The sequence below is a fragment of the Dasypus novemcinctus genome, chromosome 6 (genome assembly GCF_030445035.2).
Source record: "Dasypus novemcinctus isolate mDasNov1 chromosome 6, mDasNov1.1.hap2, whole genome shotgun sequence".
Taxonomy (NCBI): Eukaryota; Metazoa; Chordata; class Mammalia; order Cingulata; family Dasypodidae; genus Dasypus; species Dasypus novemcinctus.
In genome coordinates, this window is record NC_080678.1 from 101281990 (window position 1) to 101307072 (window position 25083).

The following is a 25083-nucleotide window of genomic DNA, read 5'->3' on the forward strand; positions in this document are numbered from 1 at the left end:
CCGAGGTCAAACTGATTCAGAATTGATGTTTTCACTGTTCAGAGACCAAACCTCCCCCATTCTTTCATTCCTCTGAAGAGCAGCAGGTTTTGTCATACTGCTTTAGGGAAGCAGGGCCTGATGGGAGCATCTCCAAGGATATAGGAATATCAGGTTCCAACTGTAGGTAACCACCCTTCATTCACACTTGGTGCACTAAGGAAGAGTTTCCCAACACTACTGGATAATCCTGTGTGTGTGGAGGTGTCCTGTGCATTGTGGGATGTTTAGTAGAAGCTCTGGCCTCTACCTACTAGAGACTAGATGTCTCTATGGAGGTGACAATCAAAACTGTTTCCAGACATTGCCACATGGCCCCAGCAAGGGGTGGATGGTGGGGTGGCAAAATCATCCTGGTCAAGAACCACTGCTTTAGTGACCCCAACCTGCTTGGGGCTCCCTGTACATGTCTGCAGGCATGCATTTGGGTCTTTGCTCTTGTTACTACTACCAGTGCTGCTTCCCTTCTCCCCCAGCTCCTTGCCAGCAAATGCCTGATCTGCCTTCCACTCAGGCTTCCTCTCCCCAGTAAACCATCCCTTACTTCTGCTCTCCTAGCAGTGCTCCCACAGGGCCTTTGCATAGCTGCACCTTTGCACTGACCGTGCAGACACAAGTCACTGCTTATGCATTTATCTATCCTGCATGGGAGACCATGAGTTCCTGGGGATCCAGAACAGGGCCCTGCTCCAGTTTATCCCCAGGGCCCAGTGGAGCACCTAGCACCTCATGGGCACTTCCCTGGTGTGTCTTAACTGGCCCTGAATGAGAGCCAGGTGGCCAAGAGCTGACTCCAGGGCGTGTCCTCTCTTGAGGGTTGGAACATCTTGACCATTTAAGATGGTCACATGTGAGTTGGCCCCAATCCTTTTCCACTTGATTAAATAGCCTGCCAGGACTATTTCTTGGGGTAATAAGTTGAATTCCACTCTCTGAGGCCATTCCTCACAGGGACTCATGGGCCCACTTCAGGGGGTCTGCAAAGTTTCTGAAAGTTTTGCGTATATGTGCAAACAGGCATGGTTTATTTCCCCTGAAGATGGAAGCCCATAAGTTTAATCAGTTTTCCAAATGGGTCCATGAATTAAACACTGTTAAAAATAATTGCTTTAGCTAAATATCTAGAGTCAGCAATCTAACCACTTATAGTGGCTCATTGGGTATTGTCAGGAGCAGGAAGGCAAGAGGCCTAGACTAGTAAAAGACACAATTAATGATGACTTCCAGGCTGAGCTGCATAGTACAGATTATCTTTGCAAGAGGGGTTCTAAACAGGAGGATCAATTTCAATGCCAAGTTCAAGGGTGTCTTAGGAGGACCCTGGGAGGGCCATTACACTATAGGGATTTTAGCCTCAGGTTCCTTGTTCCAAAGCTTTGAATGACCGAGAAGAAAAATGGTCAATTGTTTTTACGTACTACATCTACTTAGAATCATTAAGTATAAGAAGCACTCTATTCGAAGTTCCTCATTTATTGCTGGAGAGGAAAAGTGCAGCCATTTGAAGGGAAAAAAAAGACCTGGTTTCCCATCAGCTCTGCCATGCAGGAACCTGGAGCCCTGACAAGGCTCTTGGCCTCTGAGCTCAATTGCCTCCTATGACAAATGATGAAATACAGCCAGCTCTTGTGAAGTTGACTGTTTTGCTTGTTTCCTTCTTTTGGAAAAGCAATCCTTCCCCACATCAATCATCAGGTTTCAGTTGGAGGTTTCAATTATAATACCCCATCCCCCAGGCTCACTAGGAACTTGACCCAAGCTTGTCCCCATCATAACGGCTTACCCCCTTGAACTCAGTGGGAGGTTGGGGCGGCCATGAGATCTGAACTTGGCCAGAGTGCTTCCAGGGGGGTTTCTCCTGGGAGATCCAGCTCCGTCTTTACTCGGAACTCAGGCCCATTCAAATTGGTTTCTATTTTGTACAACTAAAATTGTACTAATAAAGCACCTACATTGTAGGATTTCTTTGAGGAGTAGAAGTGATGTATATAGAATAGTCAGTGTGGTATCTGGTGTTCAGCTCATCAGAAACACACTTTAAAAAATAGCAGAGCATCATGTGCAATTAAGCAGAATCTCAGGGAGCAGGTGTAGTCAGTAGTTGAGCACCTGTTTCCCATGTATGATGTCCCAGGTTCAATGCCTGGTACCTCCTAAAAATAAATAAATAAATAAATAAAAATCAATAGTTAAAAAAAGAAGAATCTCTACCCATATTTGAATTAGGGCTATTGAAATTTGTTAGGCAATGCTCTCCCTTTGTGTCTTTGCTCACGTAGCTTCCTCTGCTTGCAGTGACTGCCCCTCTTCACCCCCCCATCCCATTCCACTTACATAAGTTCTATTTATTCTTGCCTCAAATCTATATTAAAACAGTCACACCACTTTTTTTTTTGCTTAGAATTTGTCCGGTATATCTTTCCCAGGTCCTTTACTCTTGACTTCTCTGGGTCCTAAAATGACTGATGTTTCTGGGAAATAGCACATAGCTAAACAATTTTATTCCAACCAGGTAATTCTTTTTATTGGTGAGTTGAATCTATTTCCATTCACTGTGATCGCACTTTTGCCTGCTCCCCACTCCCACTCCCCTCACCCCCAGTCTTCTTTTCTGCTTCTTTATTTCCCCCTTCATCTCTCTCTGATTTGGAAGCTGTACATTCCATTTCGATTCTTTGTGATTACTCCAAAATTTTAATGTTTACTTGAATTATGCAATCTCAAATTAATCCATTTCTCTACCCTCTTAAAAATGATCTAGGACTCTAGATGCACTGTCCATTTAACATGTTATTGCTGTCTAGTAGTCCCATCTTGCCTTGGCACCACCCAAACTTATCATTATATTATTGTTGCTGGTGTAGACACTCAATGCTAGTTTAAATTTACCCATATGGTAATCAGGATCTTTGCTCATCAGCTGTGAACCAATTTTTCATTACTACCTTCTGGGTTCAGTTTCTTTATTCTAGAAGTTTTTAACCTTTAGACATTCTTTCAGGAAGAGTATATTGATGATAGATTCTCTGTTTTCATTTGTCTAAAAATCTTTTATTTTAGCTCCATGTTTGAGTCACAGTGCAGCTCAGCATAGAGTTCGAGGTTGACAGTTATATTCATTCTGTCCTCTGAAGATATTATTCCAGCGACCCTGGTTTCATTTTGTGACTGTTGAGAAGTCTACCGTCTGTCATTCCTCGTAGGTAATTTCTATTTTCTCTGTTGTTACTTTTAATATTTTACTCTTTGACTTACAGTTCTTCTACAAAGCATCTAAAGGTGGGTTTTTATTTATTTTGCTTAGAACTTTTGCTTCCTGAATCTGTGGGTTCCTGTTTTTCCAATTGTCAGTTATTTTCTCTCTTTGACTATTGCTTCTTCCCATTCTCTCTGATCTTTTTCTGGAACTCACATACAGAGCAGATATATAGCAGACCTCTTTCTATCTTCTCTTTAATGTAAATGCTCTTTTTTCTTGCTTTTTCTCTATATGTACTATATTCTGATTATATATCTCAGATGTATTTGCCTATTCCAACCAAATCTAATCTGCTATTTAACCTATTTACTGACTTAACATTTTCAATAGCCAATTTTTTTATCCCTCCCCCTTGCAGCTTTTTGCATGCTGTCTGCTCTCTGTGTCTATTCGCTGTGTGTTCTTCTGTGTCTGTATTTATTTTTATTTATTCTCACCCCCTGCGCAGTTTCTTTGCTGTCTGTTCTCTGTGTCTGTTTACTGCATGCTCTTCTGCATTTTTTTTGCTTGTCTCCCTTTTTGTTGCATCACCTTGCTAAGTTGGCTCTCCATGGTGCTTGTGGGCCAGGCAGACTCTGTGAATTGCGGGCAAGCCTGCCTTCACAAGGAGACCCTGGGACACAAACCCAGGGCCTCCCCTATGGCAGATGGGAGCCCAACTGATTGAGCCACAGCTGCTTCCCACCAATTTGTTTTTAACATTCAGAAGTTCTATTTGATTCTTTTCTAGATATGTTATTTTTTCTTCTATGATGTCTTTTTCCACTTTAAATTTTTGTATTCCTTCTTTTGTGCTTAAATGTGTAAATTACTAATTTTATTGTCTCTATCATTCATTCATTTTCATGAGGTTTTTGGCAGTCTGATCTAATCTTTTTTTAAAATTAATTTATTTATTTTTATTTCTCTCCCCTTCCCCTCCCCCCCAGTTGTCTGTTCTCTGTGTCTATTTGCTGCGTCTTCTTTGTCTGCTTCTGTTGTTGTCAACGGCATGGGAATCTGTGTTTCTTTTTGTTGTGTCATCTTATTGTGTCAGCTCTCCGTGTGTGTGGTGCCATTCCCAGGCAGGCTGCACTTTCTTTCACACTGGGCGGCTCTCCTTATGGGGCACACTCCTTGTACATGGGGCTCCCCTATGTGGGGACACTCCTGCATGGCATGGCACTCCTTGCACACATCAGCACTGCACATGGGCCAGCTCCACATGGGTCAAAAAGGCCCGGGGTTTGAACCATGGACCTCCCATGTGGTAGATGGATGCCCCAACCACTGGGTCAAGTCTGCCTCCCAGATTAATGTTTACTTCTATCTACTGACATTGGCTCATGATGTAATTGTTTCTTTATGGGTTTTGAAATTTTGGACTGTGAGTTCATATTCACTGAGGCTTTACCTTTGGGAATCCTTACCACATTGAGTTGAAGGAATGTATCTTCTTTCTTTCCTTTTTGTTGTATTCTTGGCAATTAATATACTTTTGTATGCACAGTAGTTGCTCAATAAACACTTTCTTGGTGGATGATATGATCAACTTACAAAAATATGCAAAATCTCCTCACTCTACTTATTAGAAGGAGACCCCAATTCTCTACCACATTTCTTCAAGCTTTTCTGTGTATGTGAGATTTCCATTGTTATAGAGATAAAAATTCTTGAGACAAGGGAATGTAGCTGACCTTGGGAGACAAGAAATGAGCAAAGGATCTAGAAAGAGGGAAAAAGGGATGGAAGAATTCTCTAGGAAGGGGAGACTACATTGGACAACAAATGAAAATGATTAAACAAGAATATTGGCATTTTGGGTTGAGAAAGGGAAGCAGATGCAAGAATGACATGGCTTATGTACCCGAAGAGCAGAAGGCACCACACTGCTTTGATTATAGGATGGGCACTCAGGGAAAAGTGGGGATAGGCTTATAGCATTAGTTGCCTGCTTTTTTAAAAAGATTAATTTGATTAATTTCTCCTCACCCCCTCATTGTTTGCACTTACTGTGTCTGTTCATCTTCTTTGTTTCTTTTAGGAGGCACCAGGAACTGAACCCGGGACATCCTCTGATGTGGGAAGGAGGAGCCTAATCACTTGAGCCACCTCCATTCCCTGCTTTGTTGTGTCTCTCATTATGTTTATCTTGTGTTTCTTGTTGTGCCATCTTGTCACATCAGCTTGCTGTACCTGCTTGTTGTGTCAGCTTGCTGTCTTGTTTGTCTTCTTTAGGAGGCACCAGGAACCTCTGCTTCCTGCTTTGTTTGTCTCTCATTATGTTTTTCTTCTTGTGTTTCTTATTGTGTCATCTTGTTGTGTCAATTTGCCACGCCTGCCAGTGCTGTCTTCTTTAGGAGGTACTGGGGACCGAACAATGGACCTCCCTGTGATAGGTGGGAGCTCAGTCACTTGAGCCACATCCACTTCCCTAGTTGTCTGCTTTTATTAATAATAGCAAATGGCAGTGAAAGGCCAGCACTTACCATGTGCCAGGCACTGTGCTAAGAGCTTTATCGGGATTCTTTATTTGATCCTCATAACAACTCATTGAGGTGGCACTTTTATTATCCCTGCTCTATGGATGAGGAAATTGAAATTTGAGAAGCTAAGAAACCTAACCCCCATCCCACAGCCAGAGAAGAGCAGAGCTGAAACTTGACCCCAGCTCTGTGGGCTTCCAGAACTGGAACATACAGCTGCTTTGGGGCTGACCAGCACTTGCGCTGGGATACGATGTCTAGTATATTTTAATACATGACCCATGTAGTAGCTATGCCAGGGACCCTCCTGTGGCACTGGGGAGATCTTCTGTAGATGGGTAGACCCCATTGACCAAAATCACAAATAGCGCAAAGCACATGACATCTGGTGGGTGCCAGTAAATACACACCTAGTAAATAAAGAACGTGTTTTCCTTTGTAGAAGTGAGGAGCTGAGCACCGGAGCAGTGGAATAAGACATGTTACACCCAGTCCCTCTCCTCCCCTCTCCCTTCCCTTGGCTCTCAAACACTGCACAGTCAGCTGGAGAAAGCAGTTTCCTGGTTCACTTTCCCTGGCAAGGAGGCTGAGCTGGGGGTGGCAGGGATTCCTGTGACATGTGGGGCACTGCAGGCAATAATGGTGCTGGGGAAGCACTGCCTGGCCTCTTGCAGCCTCTCCTGGCTGGGCAGCAATTTCTAGATACTGACCCTGCTGAGTCCCATTATTAGAAATTCTCATCGTGGTGATGGAAGCACAACGCGGAATGCAGGGGATTCCTCCCAGGCTCCACCCTTGGCACGTGCACAGCCGGGTCTCTAGTGTACCCCCCGAGCCTTCCTAGGATTGGGATGTCCATGCTGTAGGGCCCCCCAGGCCTGTGCTCTGAGGCAGAGCCAGCATCTCAAGCATCTCTTCTCCCTGGAAGCCCAGAGCCGGTGGCAAGGCTCACCTGCAGGGAATTTGCCACCAGGGGCCTGTATCTTTCCTTTATAAGGGAGATGCCTCGTTTCTTGCTGTCGAGGCTTTGGAACCCCTTTTATTGTGCCATAAGCTGCCTGTGCTGTGCTAGGGAAGCAGAGCACGGCGGAGAGGCTACCGACGTGGCTGGTATGTGCTCACTTCATCTTCCTTGTTTTACTTTCTCATTCTCTCCTGCTCCCTCTCGCTCCTTTCAATTTTCCCTACTTTTCTTCCTGTTTCTTCTCTGCTCTCAGCTCCTCTCCATGCCTGACGTGAGTTTCTGTGAACTTTTCCATCGCTCCGCCCCCAGCGTCTTCCTTCCTCGGCAGGGCTCAGCACAACATCCATGCCCCCCATTCGCCCTGCCTCCCTACAGCCCCAGAAAGGGCCTGGCGCATCTGCAACCCCAGGGCCCCTCCCTCGGAGGAGCTTCAAAGCTGCCTTCTGGGTCACAGGCTGGGAAGAGGCCGAGGGAGGATGAGCTGTGCCTGCTGAGTTTAAAGCCTCCAGCCGGGAGCATTTCCTGGCCAGCCTGGGATGCCAGCCCACGCGGGGTGTAGGGGCCCAGATGCATTGGAGTCAGCCCGGGGACTTCTGAGGGGCTCTGTGATGACCCACGGAGGCGGCTCACCTGGCAGGTGGGCTCCTGATGGGGCACAGGGCCCGTGGAGCACAGAGCCCTGATTAGCATTTTAAAGAAAGGTCTGCAAGAGAGGAATTCCAAGACCTGCTGGGAGCAGAAGGGAGGCTGGCGAGGAAAGTTCACTGCCCCCTCCTCCAGGGGGCATCTGAGAGGACAGAAAGGGCAGCAGATGACAAGGAAGATGAGTCGGATTCTAACTGCAGCTCAGTCACTGATGAGCAGAGGGCAGGTTACCTGACATCTCGAAGCTTCGCTTTCCTCACCTATAAAAAGACAAAGCCAGACAAACCACCTGCTAAGTCCTGCCAGGTCCGGCATTCTGATGGCTCCCGGGAGGGGGCGCACAGGGCAGTACAAGCAAGACCCCTCATTTCCTGGTGTTGAGGCTTTGGAACCCCTTTGTACTGTGCTTTGCTAGGGAAGCAGAGCATGGAGAGAGGCTGCCAGCTTGCTGGCTGGCGCCCACCAAGCTGGCGGTGAGGCCTCGGAACACACACCAGCTCTCGGTGTGACTTGGGATGGGGAACGTGACCTCACGGAGCCTCGGTTTCCACATTCGTAAAGTGGAGGTCATACCTGGTGCTAAACCAAGCAGGAAAGCAGTATTTCCCAAAGGAAACTGCTTAGCCCTGGACTGTGCAAGGAACAATTTTAGTTCCTACTTGACCCTGGCTTTAAAGGAGAGTCATTCCCTTTTCAATTTTCTCTTGAACCTGATTGCCACAGAAACAGGCTTCCCATAACTCCGCTCCCACATGTCCAATTTCTCCATTTAGCAAGGAGGGTCCAGGTCAGCCGCCAACACCAAGCTCTGATTTCACCATGTTGCTTTTATTCATTGTGTTTATTTTTACACTTCTCTTTTATTTATAGTGAGTGATGCTGGTTTTCCATTAAGGTGGCATTATATAATTTCCTTTGGAAGTAAATTTAAGTAAAGTAAGTCAGCTTGAAGGCCAGTATGAAGTAATAGTGAAGGCAGCATGACGATATGGCCAAAATTGTGAAGATGATCTAAGACTTGGGGAAAGGTTGGCAGTACATTTTGGGAAGTCCCCACTCTGTTCCTGTCCTCAGCGGTGGTTCATCATCACTGTTACCGTGCTGGAAGGAAGGGGGTCTCTGCTGATTTATGGTAGGTTGAGCATAAATGCCATTTCTTCCTTTGGCCTTGCTGTGGGTTCTCTGAGGAATAGCTCAGTCACTCTGTTCTGAGCTGGTGACACCAGTCTCCCTGGGAGACCCAGGATGAGAGAGTCCTCTGGGCAGTGCAAAGTGGGGGTACATTCTGTTCAGCCTTTAGGTTGCTTCTAACTCAAATGGTCTTCCCCACTGAATTTAATGGCAAGCCATTTCAATGGGCCGCCAGCTTATGAACCATTGAATTTCTACACTAATGACAAAGGGGCTGGAATTCCCATCTGAGCCACTCTACTTTAACAGAATATGTTTTACCTTGTGAAACAAAAACTACTGATGCATACCAAACAATCTTTCTCAGTAAAGTGCGACCAAGACAGAATTTGATAGAGGAGCCAAGAGCAAGTTAAATAAAAAGCCTTTAGCCCATGACTATCCATCACCCGGGGGGTTCCCAGCACAGCTAGGACAGTGGGTGGGTGACTGCTCAGCTTCCAGCTTCCAATTCTGTTATAAGGAGGGAGGAAAAAAGTGCAATTTATAGATAACCCACAGGATGTTTCGTGGTCCCCCAACTCAGTGTAGCACCTTGCAGAAAAAGCATTTAACACGGGGTTCTAGAGCCCCTGGAGGCTCTCCTACAGAGAGGTTCAGCTGCTTGCGGGACAGTGACCCAGCTGCACAATGCTCTAGGCATACTTTCTGGAAGTCTGTAAAACTTTGTGCTCCAATCAGCTCGTGTCTGACATCCCCATACAGGGGGTCACTCTTGTGAGTCTGGATTGGTCAGAACAGCCAGGCGATTGGCAGGGGCCTCCAGCTCCTTGAGCACCCTTCTGGACTGCTTGGAGAGCCATGCCTACTGGGCAGACTCGAGGACTCAGGTCCTGCCCCTGGTGAGGACGCCCCTCTCCTTCCTGTCCTTAGGCAGCTATCCTTGGATGGGGTTTCATACACCCCAAGAAATTTACAGCATTTTCCTGCTGACACATGACAAGTCCCTTTCATAAAGACTCTCAATGAACTTTCCTCTTGAACTCAGCAGCCTGTTTATTGCTCTGCTCCCAGGACATTGCTCGATTGGGGTTTTGTTTTGTTTTAGTTGCTTTTTAAAAAAAATAGAGCAACTAAGGGGTTTCTTAGTTTCACAACTAAGGGGTTTCTTAGTTTTGCAAAATTCATACAGGTTATTTTTTGAGCCATTATCAGTTCCTCATTTGGGGGAAGCAGAAAGCTTGGCAACTGTGGGGACTAAAGCAGAAGAGATGAGACATCACAGGAGGTAAATTCTCAAAATGAACCTACGGGAGTCTGCTTCTGATGATGTTATGCCAAAAGCAGATGCCTGTAGAGCAAGTTAGAACTGGAAAGCCAAGAAATTCCCTAGAGATATGTGACATCCCAGCTCCTCACTTTTTCATGTGTCAGTGTTTTTGTTGAGAGGGAAAATGGTTTCCACGTGGTCCTTCCTTGCAGATGTGACAATGACCACGTGGCAGGTTCAGGATTAAGCCCTTGGCCTCTGTGCAGCCTCCTTTATGATCAAGCCATTGGATTACCTTGGAGCTGTAGCTTAGGAGTTCAGTCCCCAACTGCCCCCATGTTGATACTGCAAAGGTCCAAGCAGGACCCCTCTAAGAAAAGGATTAGAAAGCCTGTTGATCTGAAAGGAGAACAAGGTGTGTGCCACTAAGAAGTCCCTCTTCCCCTTGGGTGCCCTGTTTTGCCACTAGTTAAAATGAGTGGACTATATTTTGCTCTGCCTGTCTCCAGAGGTAAGATACATGGTCCTTGTGTTCTGGCAGAGTGGCTGTGATCACTGGGGTAAAAGGTTGCTAGAAATTTCTGGAAGTCCCCCAGAATGGAAGTCAAAGGGGACTTCTAAACCAGGTCATGGTCCATGAGGTGGGTCAACTTTGACCCATCAGTGCAGATAGTTTCGGGGAATGAAGACTATATTTTTGCAAGTTTGCATCTTGGTGACAGCAGGGATGGTTATGGTGGCACCACAGTCATTATTTTCCCAAAGGTGCTCGCTTCAATGTATTAGGAGAGGGAAGAATGACTCTTTAGGTACTATGTCCTGGCTCAAAAAATCCTTCATGTGGCCTTGGCTATTTGGTCAGTGATAGCTGGGGGAGGCTGGGGATGTATCCCACCCCCGGGCAGGCCCGCACATGCACGTCTCTGTCACATCCAGTTACCCTGGAAGATGGGTGCTTGGGTCTAGGATGTACAAATATCAGTGGAAATTGCCTCAGATATATTTTTGACTACTATGAATCACTGGCCCACACTTGTAGGATTTATTTTAAAAGTTGTTAAATTTCAAATCCTCTAAATGTCAACAGAATGAAAATTATTCAATTATTTTAAAAATGCTTTCCAAGGTATTTAATGACATGCAGAAAAGGCTTACAATGTAACATTAAAGGGAGACTAGGATAACAATATAGAAGTTTAATCTAATTCTAATTTTGCTAAAGTACACTCCACAGAAAAAGGTTTAAAAAATAAAAATAAGTATTACGAATGTTTCTTTGTGGGTGGTGGAATGCAAGGTGATTTTTGGATTCTTCCATGAAACATTTACTTCCCACGTTCTTTACAGTGATTATGAATTATTATTATAAGCAGAAATAAAAATGGAATACCTATTTATAAAAAACCAACCTGTCGGAAGCAGATGTGGCTCAAGCGACTGGGCTCCCATCTGCCCTATAGGAGGTGCAGGGTTCAATTCTCGGGGCCTCCTGATGAAGGCAAGCTGGTCGGTGGGGCGAGTTGGCCTGAGTGGAGTGCTGGCCCACGTGCAGAGCTGGCCCTTGTGGAGAGTTGGTGTAGTGAGATGATGCAACAAAAGGAGACACAGAAGAGAGACAATAAGAGACGCAGTCGACCAGGTAGCTGAGGTGGCATGAAAAGATTGAGCATGTCTCTTCTGCTCTGGAAGGTCTCAGGATCGGCTCCTGGTGCTGCCTAAGCAGACATGGAAGAACACACAGAGGCAGAGAGCAAGCGCAAAACATCAAGGGGTGCAGGGAGAAATAAATAAAATAAGTCTTTAAAAACAACAACAAAAAGAAGCAAACCTCTCAAAGTTTCTTCACCAAGTCTCTCCACGTTGGGGGCCAGGGCTCCCTTCTGGGACTCAGTGTTCCCATCAGCATGGTTTCAAGGATTAGGCCACTATGATATCCCTTTTCATTGTAAATCACAAAGAGGATTTGCTCCAGAGGTAACAGACTAATGTCATGTCAAGTTGCTTGACGGATCCAAGCCTCAGTTTACTTTCCTATAAAGTGGGGAGAATAGCTACTGCTCTATCATAAACCATAAAGGCTTTATGAAGACTAAAGGAGGTAAGAAAGGGGAGAGCACAGCCTGCCATTTAGAAGGAAACACAGTGGAGATTTAAGGAGTTTAGGGTTCCTAATGGCAGTGATAGCTGAGATCTGACATCAAGTCACCAAACAACACGAACCCTGTTAGCTGCCTTTGTCATAACGGTTTACATGATGCTAGAACTAGTAACTGGACAATAAATATTATTGGGGTTGCAGTTTTTTACAGCAGGACTTCCCCTGGAATTTTCACATTTCAAATTTTCGACTGTTATAATAAGCCCCTTTGTGAAGGCACAATGTCATGAACCAGAAATAGCCACCAGAGGGTGATAGATCACTTAGAGTCATCACCTCGCTTCTCCAGAGCAAAAGTAGGTTTATGTCAAGAGTGTGGTGGGAACCCGGTGGAGAACAGAGAAAAATAAAATCCAGGGTACCTCAATGCTGGACCAACATTTAAGTAAATAACCTTTATTGTTCTCTTGTCTTTCATTTTCATCACTCAGCTTTTTTAGTTTATATATTTATGCACTTTTATTTTAAATCCATTGGCATTATTCAGGTTTGAACAACCTCTGGTTTGCTTTGAAAGCTGTTTCAGACACATATGAACATGGCAAAGAGGCTGCTCTCCACTCTGGGAAGCTGAAAAATATAATTTTATTAGAACAGTTGTAGGTTTATAGAAAAGCCATGCATAAACTACACAGTTCTCATCGATGCCACCCACCCCTCCCCATAGAGTTTTCTCTGGAAAATTTTTAAATGCATTTAAAAAAAAATAAGTGGCCCTCATGGTTTTTATAACCGAGGCTGAGGTTTCTACTTTTGCTTAGCACCTTCAGTTCTTGTAGTGAGTTCTCAGGCTGCAGCCACACCTACGTTAAGTGAAAGCGCACCGAGGCTGCTTGTAGGTGACTGTCCATCCTCTTCACACTGAAGGAAGTCCCAGGGTGGAGCTTTGGACCTGAAGTGGGAGAACGGCGGTGAGGGGGCTGCAGTTCCTGGGAGTCAGAAGAGCCAGTCGGCTGGACGGGATCTGCCACAGGCGCCACTGGAACCTGCCCATGGCCAGCGGGGCTGCGGGGCCATCTGGGCTCAACCAGGGCTGTGGCCAAGAGGAGGGGCCACTGGATTGCCTCTGTGCAGTTCTCATCCAACCAAGGGGACTTGTTGGGGTGCAGATAAGCAAAGTGGGGTCTGGGAGCAATAACGTACCTGCACTCATCTCTGGTGTTTTGGGGCAGGCACACACACCTGGCTTGGGGGTCAGAGATCTCACTTCTGGTCTGAGTCTGGCCATCTGAATTTGGGGTCACAGTAATTGCAGCCAAGATCTGTATACGGTTTTACTTTTCATTCTCACGATAATCCTTTGAGGCAGGTAGTGCAGTTCCTGTTTTTGTTCCAATTTTATGATCTCCAAAAGATACCTGAGTCCCTTTTCAAGTGAGAGGATCCATCACATCTGTGCAGAACCTTTTCCTAAATTGGTAAGGCTGGGTGCCAGGTTTTCTGAACCTGGAACAGAAGTTTGCAGACAATAAGAAAGTGGCTGGAGAGCACTGGGCAAAAGCCTGATTTTGTCTCTTGCTGGCAGATGGTGGCCCTTTCTTGTTCAGGACCAGTCCCTGACATTCCAGGAAGTGGTGAGGGATAGGGGATTGGAAGGATAGTAGGATATTGACTTTGACAGCGAGGTCTCTAATGAATCTGGACTAAGGCTAGGTTTTGAATAACACAGAAGCTGCTAAAAGTTTCAGTCAGCAAAGACAGGGGTGAAGGGCAGGATGAGATGGTGTCTGGAGGCCCCTTGAAGGATGCTGAGATGACAAAGGTGGTGATGGAGCAGAAACACAGCTGGGGCTCCTGCAGCTGGGGGGCACTCACGCCACCAGTGGCCTCTTGCTCACAGCTCCTGGACCGGCGCTCCTAGGGGAATTGAGGTTGTAGGGGGATGTGTGGGGACACCAGGGAGGGTAACAGCGGTTTGCAGATGCTCAGTTTTGTGTGGGAGGGAATCCTTTCTGGAGGTTTCATTTCCCAGTGGGGAGACGGTGCTCCCCTTTGATGCTCTTTTTATGTTAAGGGTGTTTTCCTTTTAAATTTCACTTCTTAGACTTCATTGAAGGGAAGTCCTTAACTTTCTTGGCATATGCTGAGGCACAAAGGCAACAAGTGCAGCCATCTAGAAGGCTGAGAAATAAAGCAGCCTCAGCGCTCACCCTTCTTGCACAACCCCCCAGCAAGCTCCCCCACCCCAGTGCCGGAGACCACCCAGAACCCGTTCATGAGTGAGACCAGCGTGGGGGGGATGTGTTCAGAGTGGGTGCTGAACACGGAGGATGGGGCTGGACGTACCACCTGGGTGACAAAGAGGGGTGTCTCAGACAGTTTCACTTTCTGGAAAATACTATTCTGAGCTCCCTCGTGCATACTGCTTTTTGAGCACCAAATACTCAAGTCAGCCCGTTTCCCGCTTTGCCCTTGCCTCCTTTCTAATCACTGTAATGACTGACCCCCGAGCTCAGGAAAAGTATTCTGCAAAAGCAAATACATAAATAAATAGGGAGCCGATGTAGCTCAGTGGTTGAGTGCTGGCCTCCCAAGTATGAGGTCCAGGTTTCAATCCCCGGCCCCGGTATGTCAAAAAATAAAAAATAAGTAAATAAAAAATAAAAACATTCCTGCCATCGGCCTTTCTGCCCAGAGTCACCTTCCCTGCCTCCAACGACCTCCCAGGGCAAGGGAGGGGCTGATCCCAGCTGATCTCACTCAGCCAGACACTCCACCAGCCTGTGCAGTTAGGGACGTAACGTGGGTCTTCACACCACAAGGAGCCTGAGGATTCCAAGCAGGCTGAAACTAACGCGCTGCAAGCTCTGGGCGTGAAGCACTGCGGGCACTGAGGGGAGGCGGAGATCATCTTCCTCGGAATTAGCACTGGAGAGACTTGTGGCCCGCTTGTAGGGTGAGGGTCGGTGTCGAGGAAGGGCAATTCCCACGCTAGGAAAGGGATAGAGGCTGCTTGACGAGGTCACACGCCCTCAGCTTTAAGTGGGGAGGAGGGAAGCCTCTAAATGGGGAAAGGTGAGCCCTCACGGCGCCTGGAGCACCCCTTCCCTGAGCCGCACGCGCCCCTTGCTTACTGGGGCGCGCACCTTGCCTGAAGCCAGGTCCCTCCTGGTCCTCTCTTGCCCCCTCTCCTTTAGGCAACCTCTATCGTTTACTGATGTAAAGGCAGAAAAACATCTGCTGTTGGCCCTGCCTCCAGACCAAGCACGGGACCCTGGGGCACCTAGCAAGAGGGGCCAGAGCACACTGGAGATCCGTAGGTGTGTGTATCCTGGACAAGGGTCCTCCTCACTCCCGAAGCCCGAGGGCCCGGGGGCGCGCAGACTGTGGAATTCAATTGATTGGGGCTCTTTGGTGGACCTCGGCCTGCCCCGGGCGCCCCGCGGTCCTCCCCGAGTCTCCCAGGGCGCTCAGCTGGGGGCGCAGCGCCCTGGAGAGAGGCGCCCGGTCCCGCGCCAGGGCTTGGAGAGCTCTGCCCTGCGCTTGGGGGACCGCGGGCGCGTGCGGGGCCGCTCTCAAGGGGCCTGCCCGCCCCCTGCCCAGCGCCGAGCCGAGGCGAGCAGCGCGGCGAGCCGCCTCCCCTCCCGCCTAGGGTGGCCTGAGCCCGCGCCGGCTCCAGTTGCTGCAGCTGCTGCTGCTGGCGGCTGCGGGGAGCGCAGGGCGCGCGCCGAAGAGGCTCGGGCGGAGAGGACGGGGACTAGGAGGAGCCGCGGGCGAGGAGGAAGAGCGAGCGGAGGCCGCGGGCGCTCGGCGGCTCAGGGATCCCTGGAGGATGGGCTAGGCGGGGGCAGCGGCCCGGCAGCGGACGCGGTGAACCTGCCGCGGCCCCGCGCGCACAGGGGGCGGAGGCGCGAGCTGAGCTCAGCCCCCGGAGGGGGCGGCGGGGGCGTCCGGGGAGGAGGGGGCTGATTAGACAATATTAACGAGTTCCCGCCTCATCAGGAAGAGCGGCTCGTTAGCTGCGCGGGGGAAGGGTCCCCGGCGGAGCGCAGCGCACACTCGTGGCGCACGGCGGGCGGGCGGCGCGCAGGGCCGGGGCAGGCCGAGGGGCGGCGCGGACCCTGGGCGCGGGCGGCCCGGACCCCGGGCGCGGGCGGCCCGCGGCGTGCCCTCCCTCTCGGGCGCCCGGAGCCAGCGCAGCCCCGGGCGAGCCGGGCGCGGGCCCGGCGAGGGGAAGCCGCCCACGCGCCCCATCCCCACCCCTCGCCCCGGGCGGGCGGGCCGGCGATCGGGGGGAGGGCGGGCGGCGGCGGCTCGCTGTACATATCTCCGCGCACCCCGCCAGGTCGCGCACAGCGCCCCCAGCCCAGGCGCCTCCCCGCCCCCTCCCCGCGCTCCGGGGCGGCGGCGGCAGTAGCACAATATGACAGTTGATGGGTGCTGGGGGTGGCGCTGGCGGCGGGAGGAGCTCCCCCGAGCCCCTGCGCGGGCCCGGCTGCCCGTTGCTAGCTATGGCAAATGGTGGCGGCGGTGGCGGAGGCAGCAGTCTTAGAATGAGCAGCAATATCCACGCGAACCATCTCAGCCTAGACGCCTCCTCCTCCTGCTTTTCTTCCTCCTCCTCTTCCTCCTCGTCCTCGGTCCACGAGCCCAAGATGGATACGCTCATCATTCCGGTGACCATGGAGGTGCCGTGCGACAGCCGGGGCCAACGCATGTGGTGGGCTTTCCTGGCCTCCTCCATGGTGACTTTCTTCGGGGGCCTCGTCATCATCTTGCTCTGGCGGACGCTCAAGTACCTGTGGACCGTTTGCTGCCACTGCCGGGGCAAGACGAAGGTAACGCGCGCCCCAGGCGCCCGCCCCCTGCGCCGGCCCCGTCGCCTCTCGGGGTCCTCCGCAGCCCACCTCCTCGCTCCGCACGCCGCCGCGCCTCCCTCCCTCCCCGCCTGCCTTCCCCTCGCTGCCTTCCGTTGTCTCCGCTCTCCCTGCGCCCTCGGGATGGGGCAGCGCGTGGCGCGCCGCGGGTGAGGAGTTCCCCCCCATCGGTGCGCTCCGGGACGCGGACGCCCAATCCTGTCCCCTTTTTTTTAATTGCAGGGTCGTTTACGGCAGCGGCCGGGACCGCGGGTGGGGGACGCACGCCGCCCGGGTGAGTGGTGCGGGGTAGGGAGCGCCAGCCCCGCGAGGACAGAGGAAGCTGGGGGCCGCTGGTGCGTGTTCCGTGCGGCTCACCTGCAGCGGCTCGGCTCCTCGCGTGGGCGAGGGGGAGCACATCAGCCCGCACTTGAGGAGTCTGTTGGGGAGATGAGTTCGTGGGGTTAGAAGGAGGGGGGGATTCTTTGGGATAGGGAGAACATCTTTGGGACTGAGGAATCACGGGGGAGGAACGCGGGGGGAGGTTTTGCGGGAGGGGAGGGCAAAGGAAAGTTGGGGAGATCCACCCCAGTTTTGGAGCATCCCGTGCGGCTGCCACCTTAGGAATGTGGCAAGGTCACAGATCTGATGTTACCTCCCTCTCCATCCCTTAGGTATTCACTTGGAAAATACCCCTCACCCCACGTCCTTGGCCTCTGTCTTCCTACCCACAGGCCACCCCCTTTGGGTCCCCAGACAGGCTGGCAGCAGCGCCAAGTTGGAGCGGGAACGGGAGGTCCGCTTTCGAGTGGGCCGAGGCGGCGGTTTCGCGCCGATCCTCTTCCCCGGGCGCTTTTGAGGTGGCTGGATGTGGGCTGAAGCTATTCCTGGCGCAGAGACGCCCACCAGCACCCAGGCGCGCTGCACCTTGGATGTGTGGTTACTAGGCTGATTGGCTGGTCTGTGGTCTGGTCTAGAGTTTCTCGCCAGCTGGAGGTGAGGGGCGCGGAGGGGGGTGGGGGTGGGAAGGTTTGATAAAAAACTGTGGAATGAAAAAGAAAGGACTGGGGAAAAAAAGAGTGCTTTTTTGCGCGCACGTGTGTGGGGGTGTAATTTCCATCCTAGGGAACTTCATAGCTTTAAAAATTTTTGGAGGGAAGGTATATCAAGGGAAAAGTGGGAGGTAGACAGAGACCCATGTCCCTCATTTTCACACCTTTTCTAGTGTGTAGTTTATCCGAGGACCCTCTCCAACTTCCCGCGGGCAGCAGCCTCCTTGGTTGCCAAGCGAAAGCAGTGCGGAAGCTGGGGGCTCTGGGTGAAGGCTGGCTGGGAAAACACAAGGGGGAACTGAAGCGCTGTCTCCTCATCATTAATTATACATCGTGTTGGGTGGTGGAGCTCAGCTGTGTTTTGTGGCAGCACATTTGTGTTTTGGAAAATACTGGTGTGTTGGAAATAAGAGAGAAAAAGAAAAGCCATCACTCCACCCCCACCACCCCCTCTTCCTCCCTCTTCTCCGGAGACCTCCAGGCGCTGGCCAGTCAGCAGGGAGAGCGGTTCCTCCTCCTTGCCTAGGAGGAAACCTCCCAGCTTCCGGAGAAGCCCTCTGATTGAGCCAGATCCTGGCAGTGAGCCGGAGGCGCCCTACCAGCTCGTGGCTTCATAGGGCTTCTTGTGCACGTGCTCTCTCTCTCCCACCTTCTGCGGAGTCTCTTTTCCTTTCCTGAGATGCAGTGATTGCCTTTGGGGAGTCCTGGTTGCCCCCGCTAGAAATGTTTCCCAGATTGAGGGATTTTGGCGAACTTTTAAAAATAGCCCCCTTTCTTTCAGGCATGGGCAGTTTTGATGAAAATGAATACTTCTTTTTTCATTGAGGAAAAAGAAGTTTTGGTGTTTTTGTGATCCTGGGGTTTTTAACACGGCTTCTAAAATATTTTTATTCTGTGGGTACATAAACGCCAGTGCGGTGCTTGGGATGAAATGCAAATCAGATTGTTCACAGAAAGAATCTTTTTCCTAAATGATGACCAAGCATAACTTATATCCGTTTTCTCAAGAAAATAGGTCTTTGGCAATCACTGTTAGGAAAAACAATTCCTAAGTATTTGGCTATGTTTTATAGCTCCAAGACCTGCTGAGTTGACATAGCTGGAGGCTACTACAAAGAATCATCCTAAGACTAGAGACGATTGCAGTGTCAGTTGGCAAGATGTGAGGTCAATGTCGAAGGACATCAGGTCATTTTGATGCCATCCCATTAGAAAATATGCCCAGAATCTTTTCTACCTGGCCCTCAGTCTGCTCAGTTAAACCATGTGTAGCGAGCTCATTATAGCCAGTCACAACTTAGGCCTTTTATTAACTTTTCTTCCTACCCTGAAAGAATGTATTTTTGCCACAATCTTGTCTTTTTTTGCTCCTCATCCTTTTTGCTTTCCAGGTGTTTGGCGGTTGTGGTCTAGACTTGGTAGAGAGCACTGCATTTGGCTATAGTTTGGAATAATTCTTTTAGTGCCAGGTTTCCCAAGCAAACCTAGGTTGCATTTCCCCAGAATTCTCCCGTCACTCAGCTGCGTTGACCCTCGCCTCCTTCAGCCCCCTGATGCTTGGCCAGGAGGTGGGGGCTAAGGAAGGCAGGCCTTCTTAGCATGTGAAATTCCATGGGAGATGAGTTTCAGAGGAGAGCTCTGGAATCCCCAGGATTTGGTCTGTGGACTGCACTGTCCTTTTTGATCAGAAGGACAAATATTGTATGATCTCACTAATATGAAGTAATTAGAGTGTGCGAATTCACAGAGTCACAAACTAGAATACAAGTTACATGGGGCCAGAGAGGGGGTAGGAAATGGGGAAGTAGTCCTTAATTGGTACAGAGTTTCTGTTTGGGGTAGTGGGAAGGTTTCGGTAGTGGATGGGGTGATGGCAGCACAACGTTGTGAATGTAAGTAACACTGCTGAGTCGTGTGTTTGAATAGGGTTGAAAGGGGGAAATTTTAGGTTGTATACATGCTACCGAAATAAAAATAAAAAGCCTTATAGAACTGTACAATTCAAACAGTGATACCACCCTCATACAAAGCGTTAATAACAGGCAAAACTGTGTGTTTTGAGGGGGAGTATATGGAAACTCTGCACTTTTGTGTGATTTTTCTGTAAACCTACAACTTTTCTTAAAAACACAGAAACAAAATACAGAACCTGAGATGGTAGAAGTGGGTTGTTGGGCATCTTATTAGTCTGGCCGCTGAATCTTAAATGATGAATGACTTTACTATTTTAAACAGAACTGTATGTGGCTTATTGTTTTTTGGAGAATAAAGTAGAAAGCTAATGCCTCCCCCCATTGGGAACATGGGCAGTCATTCCAGTAGTGTGTTCTTAGCTGTGTTTTTTCACAGTATTGGTTTTTCTTCTGTTGAGTTTTGTCAGCACTCTCTGTTCACCTGGCTGTGATGTTTTGAGGTCCAGAAGCAGGCTGGAGTGGCAAGGGAACTAGACGGGCAGCCTGAGCAAGGCTGCGACCTTGCAGCAGTCATTTAACCTCACTGGTCTCTCTCTGCTTGAGTATGAAATGTGGGGATTGAATTCTGTGAGTCGTACTGTCCTTTCCTGCTTTCTGATTCCATGTAGGAGAAAAGAAAGTTGAAGGAACTATGGGAAAAGTTTCTAACTCAATGTGTTTTGTGATCCCCTTTCAATTCCTTGAGGAATTCAGCCTTGGAGTGTGTATGTGTCTTTATTCTCATCCTCTACTCTTCTTCCAGCATGCACTCTGCTTCTCTTTAAATGTCTGGGGAAACTGAGGCTTAAGGTCCAGCTTCCTGATGGAGTTTGCTGAGTGCCCCACATGTGACTGGGCACACTTTCTGGCTCTCAGTTGAGCTGTCCTCCCTGCAGAAGCTTGGGCTTATGCAGGGATGGTCTGCATGTAGTGAATTACTGAGGGATCATCTCCATGGCTGTCTGAGAAAACCACGCATTTCCTCTCTTAGGCGCCTGACTAATTTAAACATCACATCCCATCATGGCTTGGTAATTATCCCGGGTCTGGCCTGATGCATTCAGCCAGGGTTGGAGTTTCAGAGCCTGGGGACTCTTGATTCCAGATTTGCCCTGGTGCCTTGTCCCTTCTCAGGGATTGGCTGCCACTGGCCCACCTTCAGGTACCCCTTGTGATCAGATCAGTTGGGGTGGCCTTGGGGACGTTCCAAGCTCCCAGTCACTGGTGAGTGTCAGCTGGCCTTCCCTTGGTCTGAGAACCTTGGCTTCTCATTCCTCACCCTCTTTATAGAAATACACTTTAGTAGTGACTCTGCAAACAGACAGACCCAAGGTCAAATTGTGGGTATCACACACAGTGGAGCATCTTTGCCTGGCATCCATCCCAAGCCTTGATTTCTTCATCTGTAAAAATGGCATCATGATGCCCACTTTGTTGGATATTTATGAGGAGAGGCAATAATCTTATAGGATTCCTAAAGGAGTGACAATAATATTCAGCATGCAGCAAATGCCTGGCACTTAACGAGCCTGTGAGAAGTGGGAGCTACCTCAGCTTCCCAAATTGTTGAGTTCATTTACTCTTTGATCCACTGAGCTTAGAGCCTTTGAAAGGCACAAGACTAGAATAAATAGAATTTATTTAGATCTTGAAGTCTCGAGGTCTGGGTCATATGACTAGTTAGGATCAGACTGAGATTTGGGCTCATGGCTCTTGGCCATTGTAAGACGGGAAGATTGGTCAAGGTCAGCCATGAACGTCTGCAAGGATGAGGACAGTGTGAAGTCAATGCGGGAGCCCTGACAATGTGGGGGTCCGGGAACTCTCTGCCTAGCACAAGTGGTGTTTAGTGGTGGGTATGTGGCTGCCTGGCGTCACTCCCCAGCTGCCATCCCTTTACTCCAGGGCCAGAGCTCACAGTCGTGATTCCTCAGTCACACAGCAGTCTCCTGGCCAGGGCCATCTCTGCCTGGAGCAGCCCTTACTCGACAGCCTCTAGAGCAGCATTTCCCAAAGTGTGTTCTGGGGAGCCCTTGTCCTTGAAGTTACCCTGTGGGGGGAAAAATGGGAGTCATGGAGCATGCCTGAGCTCCTGTCTTGGAGATTCACATGGCAGGCTTGGAGAATCCTACCTGTAGGGAAACGGGTGAGACTGCTCTTGAATGTGCTCGCTTTGAGCACCTCGCCTGGGTGTCAAAGCTGGCCTGGGCAGTGACCAAGAGTCAACCTTGTGACCTTGGGCAGGGACTTGACTTTGTGCCTCCATTTCCTTATCTGTACATTGGGGATCATCATCGAGCACAACCCTATGAGATAGGCCTACTTATTAACCCTATTTTACAGCATTTCCTAGGGGGACACTGATGACCCATGGCCTCGTTTGCAAGCCTTGGACTGGCTCTGCTTCTGGGTGCCCAGTGGCCTTGCTCAAACATGCAGCAGAATGCAAGGAAGAGCTGGCCCACTGCTCGGCCTGCGGGGCAGGATTCCAAGGGCTGGGCTAAGTGGGCTTTGTCTCTGCCTCGCTGCTTTCTTCATTGGATGGAGTAAGTGTCTGCTCTGAAGCTCTCTTTCTTTGACCACCGTGAGAAGCCTGGTGTCAAAGCAGTCAGGTTGGTGTTGGGTTCTGCCACCAGGGCCTCCTTTCCAATGAGGGTGGCCCCACTCTGACCTGCAATGGCCATACTGTGCCGTGAATCGCAGCAGCCAGCACAGGTTTCCTGGGGCTTCAGAGCCCTGGAGCGTACCTCTGTGGTTCTGGTGACAAGGGCTGCATTTGTGCCACAGGCCCTGTGGAGGATGCTCGTCCCCATGGAGATGTCAGGCCAGCCAGGCCTCCCTGCAGGACCTCCACCATTCCACAGCCTTCTGCGTGCAGCAGAGCAGATCAAAAGCACCTCCTTCTTTGAAGTGCCTCTTGAGAGGGTAACCTGGGCCTGAGGCATGCAGAGAGGGGAACTCGGGGGCCACAGGCAGAGGCAGAAGTTCCTGCCCCTTTTGGGCAAAAAGGCCAGGCAGGTTCAGTTGGGGATACAGGATCTCAGCCTCCAAGGGCTTGAGGGAGCATCTGGTCCAGGCCCTCTGAAACCATCGTCTGTACACAGATCCCCTGTGGAGCTGGAAAAATGCAGACTGGGATTCAGGGGAGCTGGGGTGGGGCTTGAGATTCTGCACCCCTAACAAGACCCGGGTGAAGCTGATGCCACGCAGACCACGCTTCCTTGCCCAGCCAGGACCTGGCCCATTCCTCAGCCTCCAGGCGGCCCATCTCTGAAACCCAGCCTGTTTTTAAATATGGAAACCCCCAGCTCTTCAGCAGACAAAGTGGGAAGGGGCATGAGGAGGCAGGCTCCCTGTGTCAGGACAGGCAGGTAGTGAAGACAGCTCTGGCTTCTTGAGCGTTCTGGGGTTTGGGCCGAGCACTTGTTGCTCACTCTGGACTTCTCTGGCACCTGCCTCCTAGGGAACTGATGGGCACGGCTGAGTTGGGGCTGGGTTGGAGTGTTCTGGAGAAGTACACGGTCTCATCTGTGCCTTGTCCATCAGAGCACAGGCTGTCCCTAGTGCCAGTTGGTCACAGTGCATGGGGTGAGGCTTTTTGAAGGCCAGCATGGCATCTCAGCCAAACTACCATCTTGCAAAATGAAAGGCGAGCCGTGTGGCCAGGGCTCACAGTGGTGGCTCACAGAGCCAGTGGGGGGCCACGCCCTCTGGAGTGCTTGAAGTTGGTGATGGCAAAACTGCAAGCCCAGCTTTCCACAGGGACCTGGGTGGGCATCCCCAGACTCGAGGATTCTGCTGCGAAGGACTAGGCTCAAGCCCTGATCATCTGTGGCCAGGGATGGGTAGTACCCCTCATTGCACTTCTCAGGAAATCCAGCAGATAAAACTGAAGATGGCTCCTCTCCTCGCCAGAGTGGGGTTGCACAGGTCATACTGCCAAGGACTTTTTCCTTGAGATGCGCTTTCTGTGCTGTTCCATTGTCAAAGGGGAGACCCCGGGCCAAACTTAAGCCATGTGAATTTCAGCACATACTAGGTTCCCAAAGAAAGCTTACCATTCTTATTACTGTTCATTTTGGTCTAATTGCATATTATGTGCCAGGAACTGTGCTAGGGGCCAGGTTTTGGGGGAAAAATCATTAAAACCCAGTACCTTCTGCCTGTCTGCTCGATAGAACTTTTCCTTGGCCAGGAAAAAGTTATTTTTTTGTGTGGTATGGATTTGTGTGATCCCTGAGTTGACTGCTGACTCCTCGTGGGCAGGAACTAAGTCATCAAATACAAATACACGCTAGGAGGGAACTTTCCCTAGTGGTTAGCTGGGCTTGAGTGGGAGGGAGGTGGGCGCAAAGTCAGCCTTGCTTTTTGGGAATAGGTTGTTAGAAGCAATGGAGAAATTCTGGGTGAGAGGGATGGACTTGACTTGATGAAAAAATGATGTTTGAGTCATTCCTGGATTTTAATTATTCATGCCACTCCTGGCTCTGACCAGTGGATAATAAGGAATTTGTCAGGCTGGGGGGGGAGGGGGGATAGTTGCTTCTGAGGCAGGTGAGTCAGGCAGAGCACAGAAGGGCAGCTTCAAAGAGTGGCTACTGTCAGGGGAATTTGCTTTTTTTTTGGGGGGGAGGCATTATTTGGCGATTGTCTTTAGGGCATTAGGTCTGATTGCCAATTTGAAAATGTCATTGGCATTCCAGGCCCCGGATGGATATATGTAACCTTGTCATACCATGCCTGAGAACCTTGTCCCTGTAAGACCTCATACCTGTTTGAAGAATGCTTCTTTGCATGGCCTAAAACAAACTTATTTAAAACATCTCACTTTCTAGACTTTATGCTGTTTCATTTGCCTCCTCCCTTCCAGGTTATTTTAGGGATCCAAATCCCACCGACTCTTGGTATTTCAAAGATAATGAAGAGGAAAGCCTGTTTTCCTTCCTTCTTCTCTTCCATCTCTCTCTCCTTTCCTTTATTTTCCCTCTTCCTTAGTGGTCCTCATTCTGGAGGGCTTTCATGGGAACTCACTGTCATTTAATTTTGATTTCTAGCACAATAAGAGGAAATATTTAGATTTGAGGAAGGAGTGGAGAAGAAGTAATTAGGGGAAATGCTGAATTAATCTCCCCATTATCAGAGTTCAGCTTTTATTTCGGGGGAGAGGTGGCTGGATATATATATATATATATGTGTGTGTGTGTGTGTATGTATATAAGGCTGATAGAATTCTAGATTTGTGGCTTGAAGTGAAGTTCATTTCCATCCATTGACTGCCAAAGTCTGGTGTTTGTGATGCCGTTCACAAAGAGTTATTAAGGCAGGGATTTCTAGTAACACTCTTCCCAGGGC

The 25083-nt window shown here is 49.6% G+C and overlaps 1 protein-coding gene across 1 annotated transcript in view; it reads left to right on the forward strand.

The window, feature by feature from the left end:
* Nucleotides 1-16623: 16623 nt before the first annotated feature.
* Nucleotides 16624-25083, forward strand: part of LOC101422177 (disks large homolog 5-like) — a gene marked incomplete at its 5' end in the record, with an annotated part of 172307 nt that continues 163847 nt past the window's right edge. The window contains 2 exon segments of the mRNA XM_058299541.1: nt 16624-16709; nt 16971-17022. Of these exon segments, the coding sequence (XP_058155524.1) occupies nt 16624-16709; nt 16971-17022 (138 nt within the window).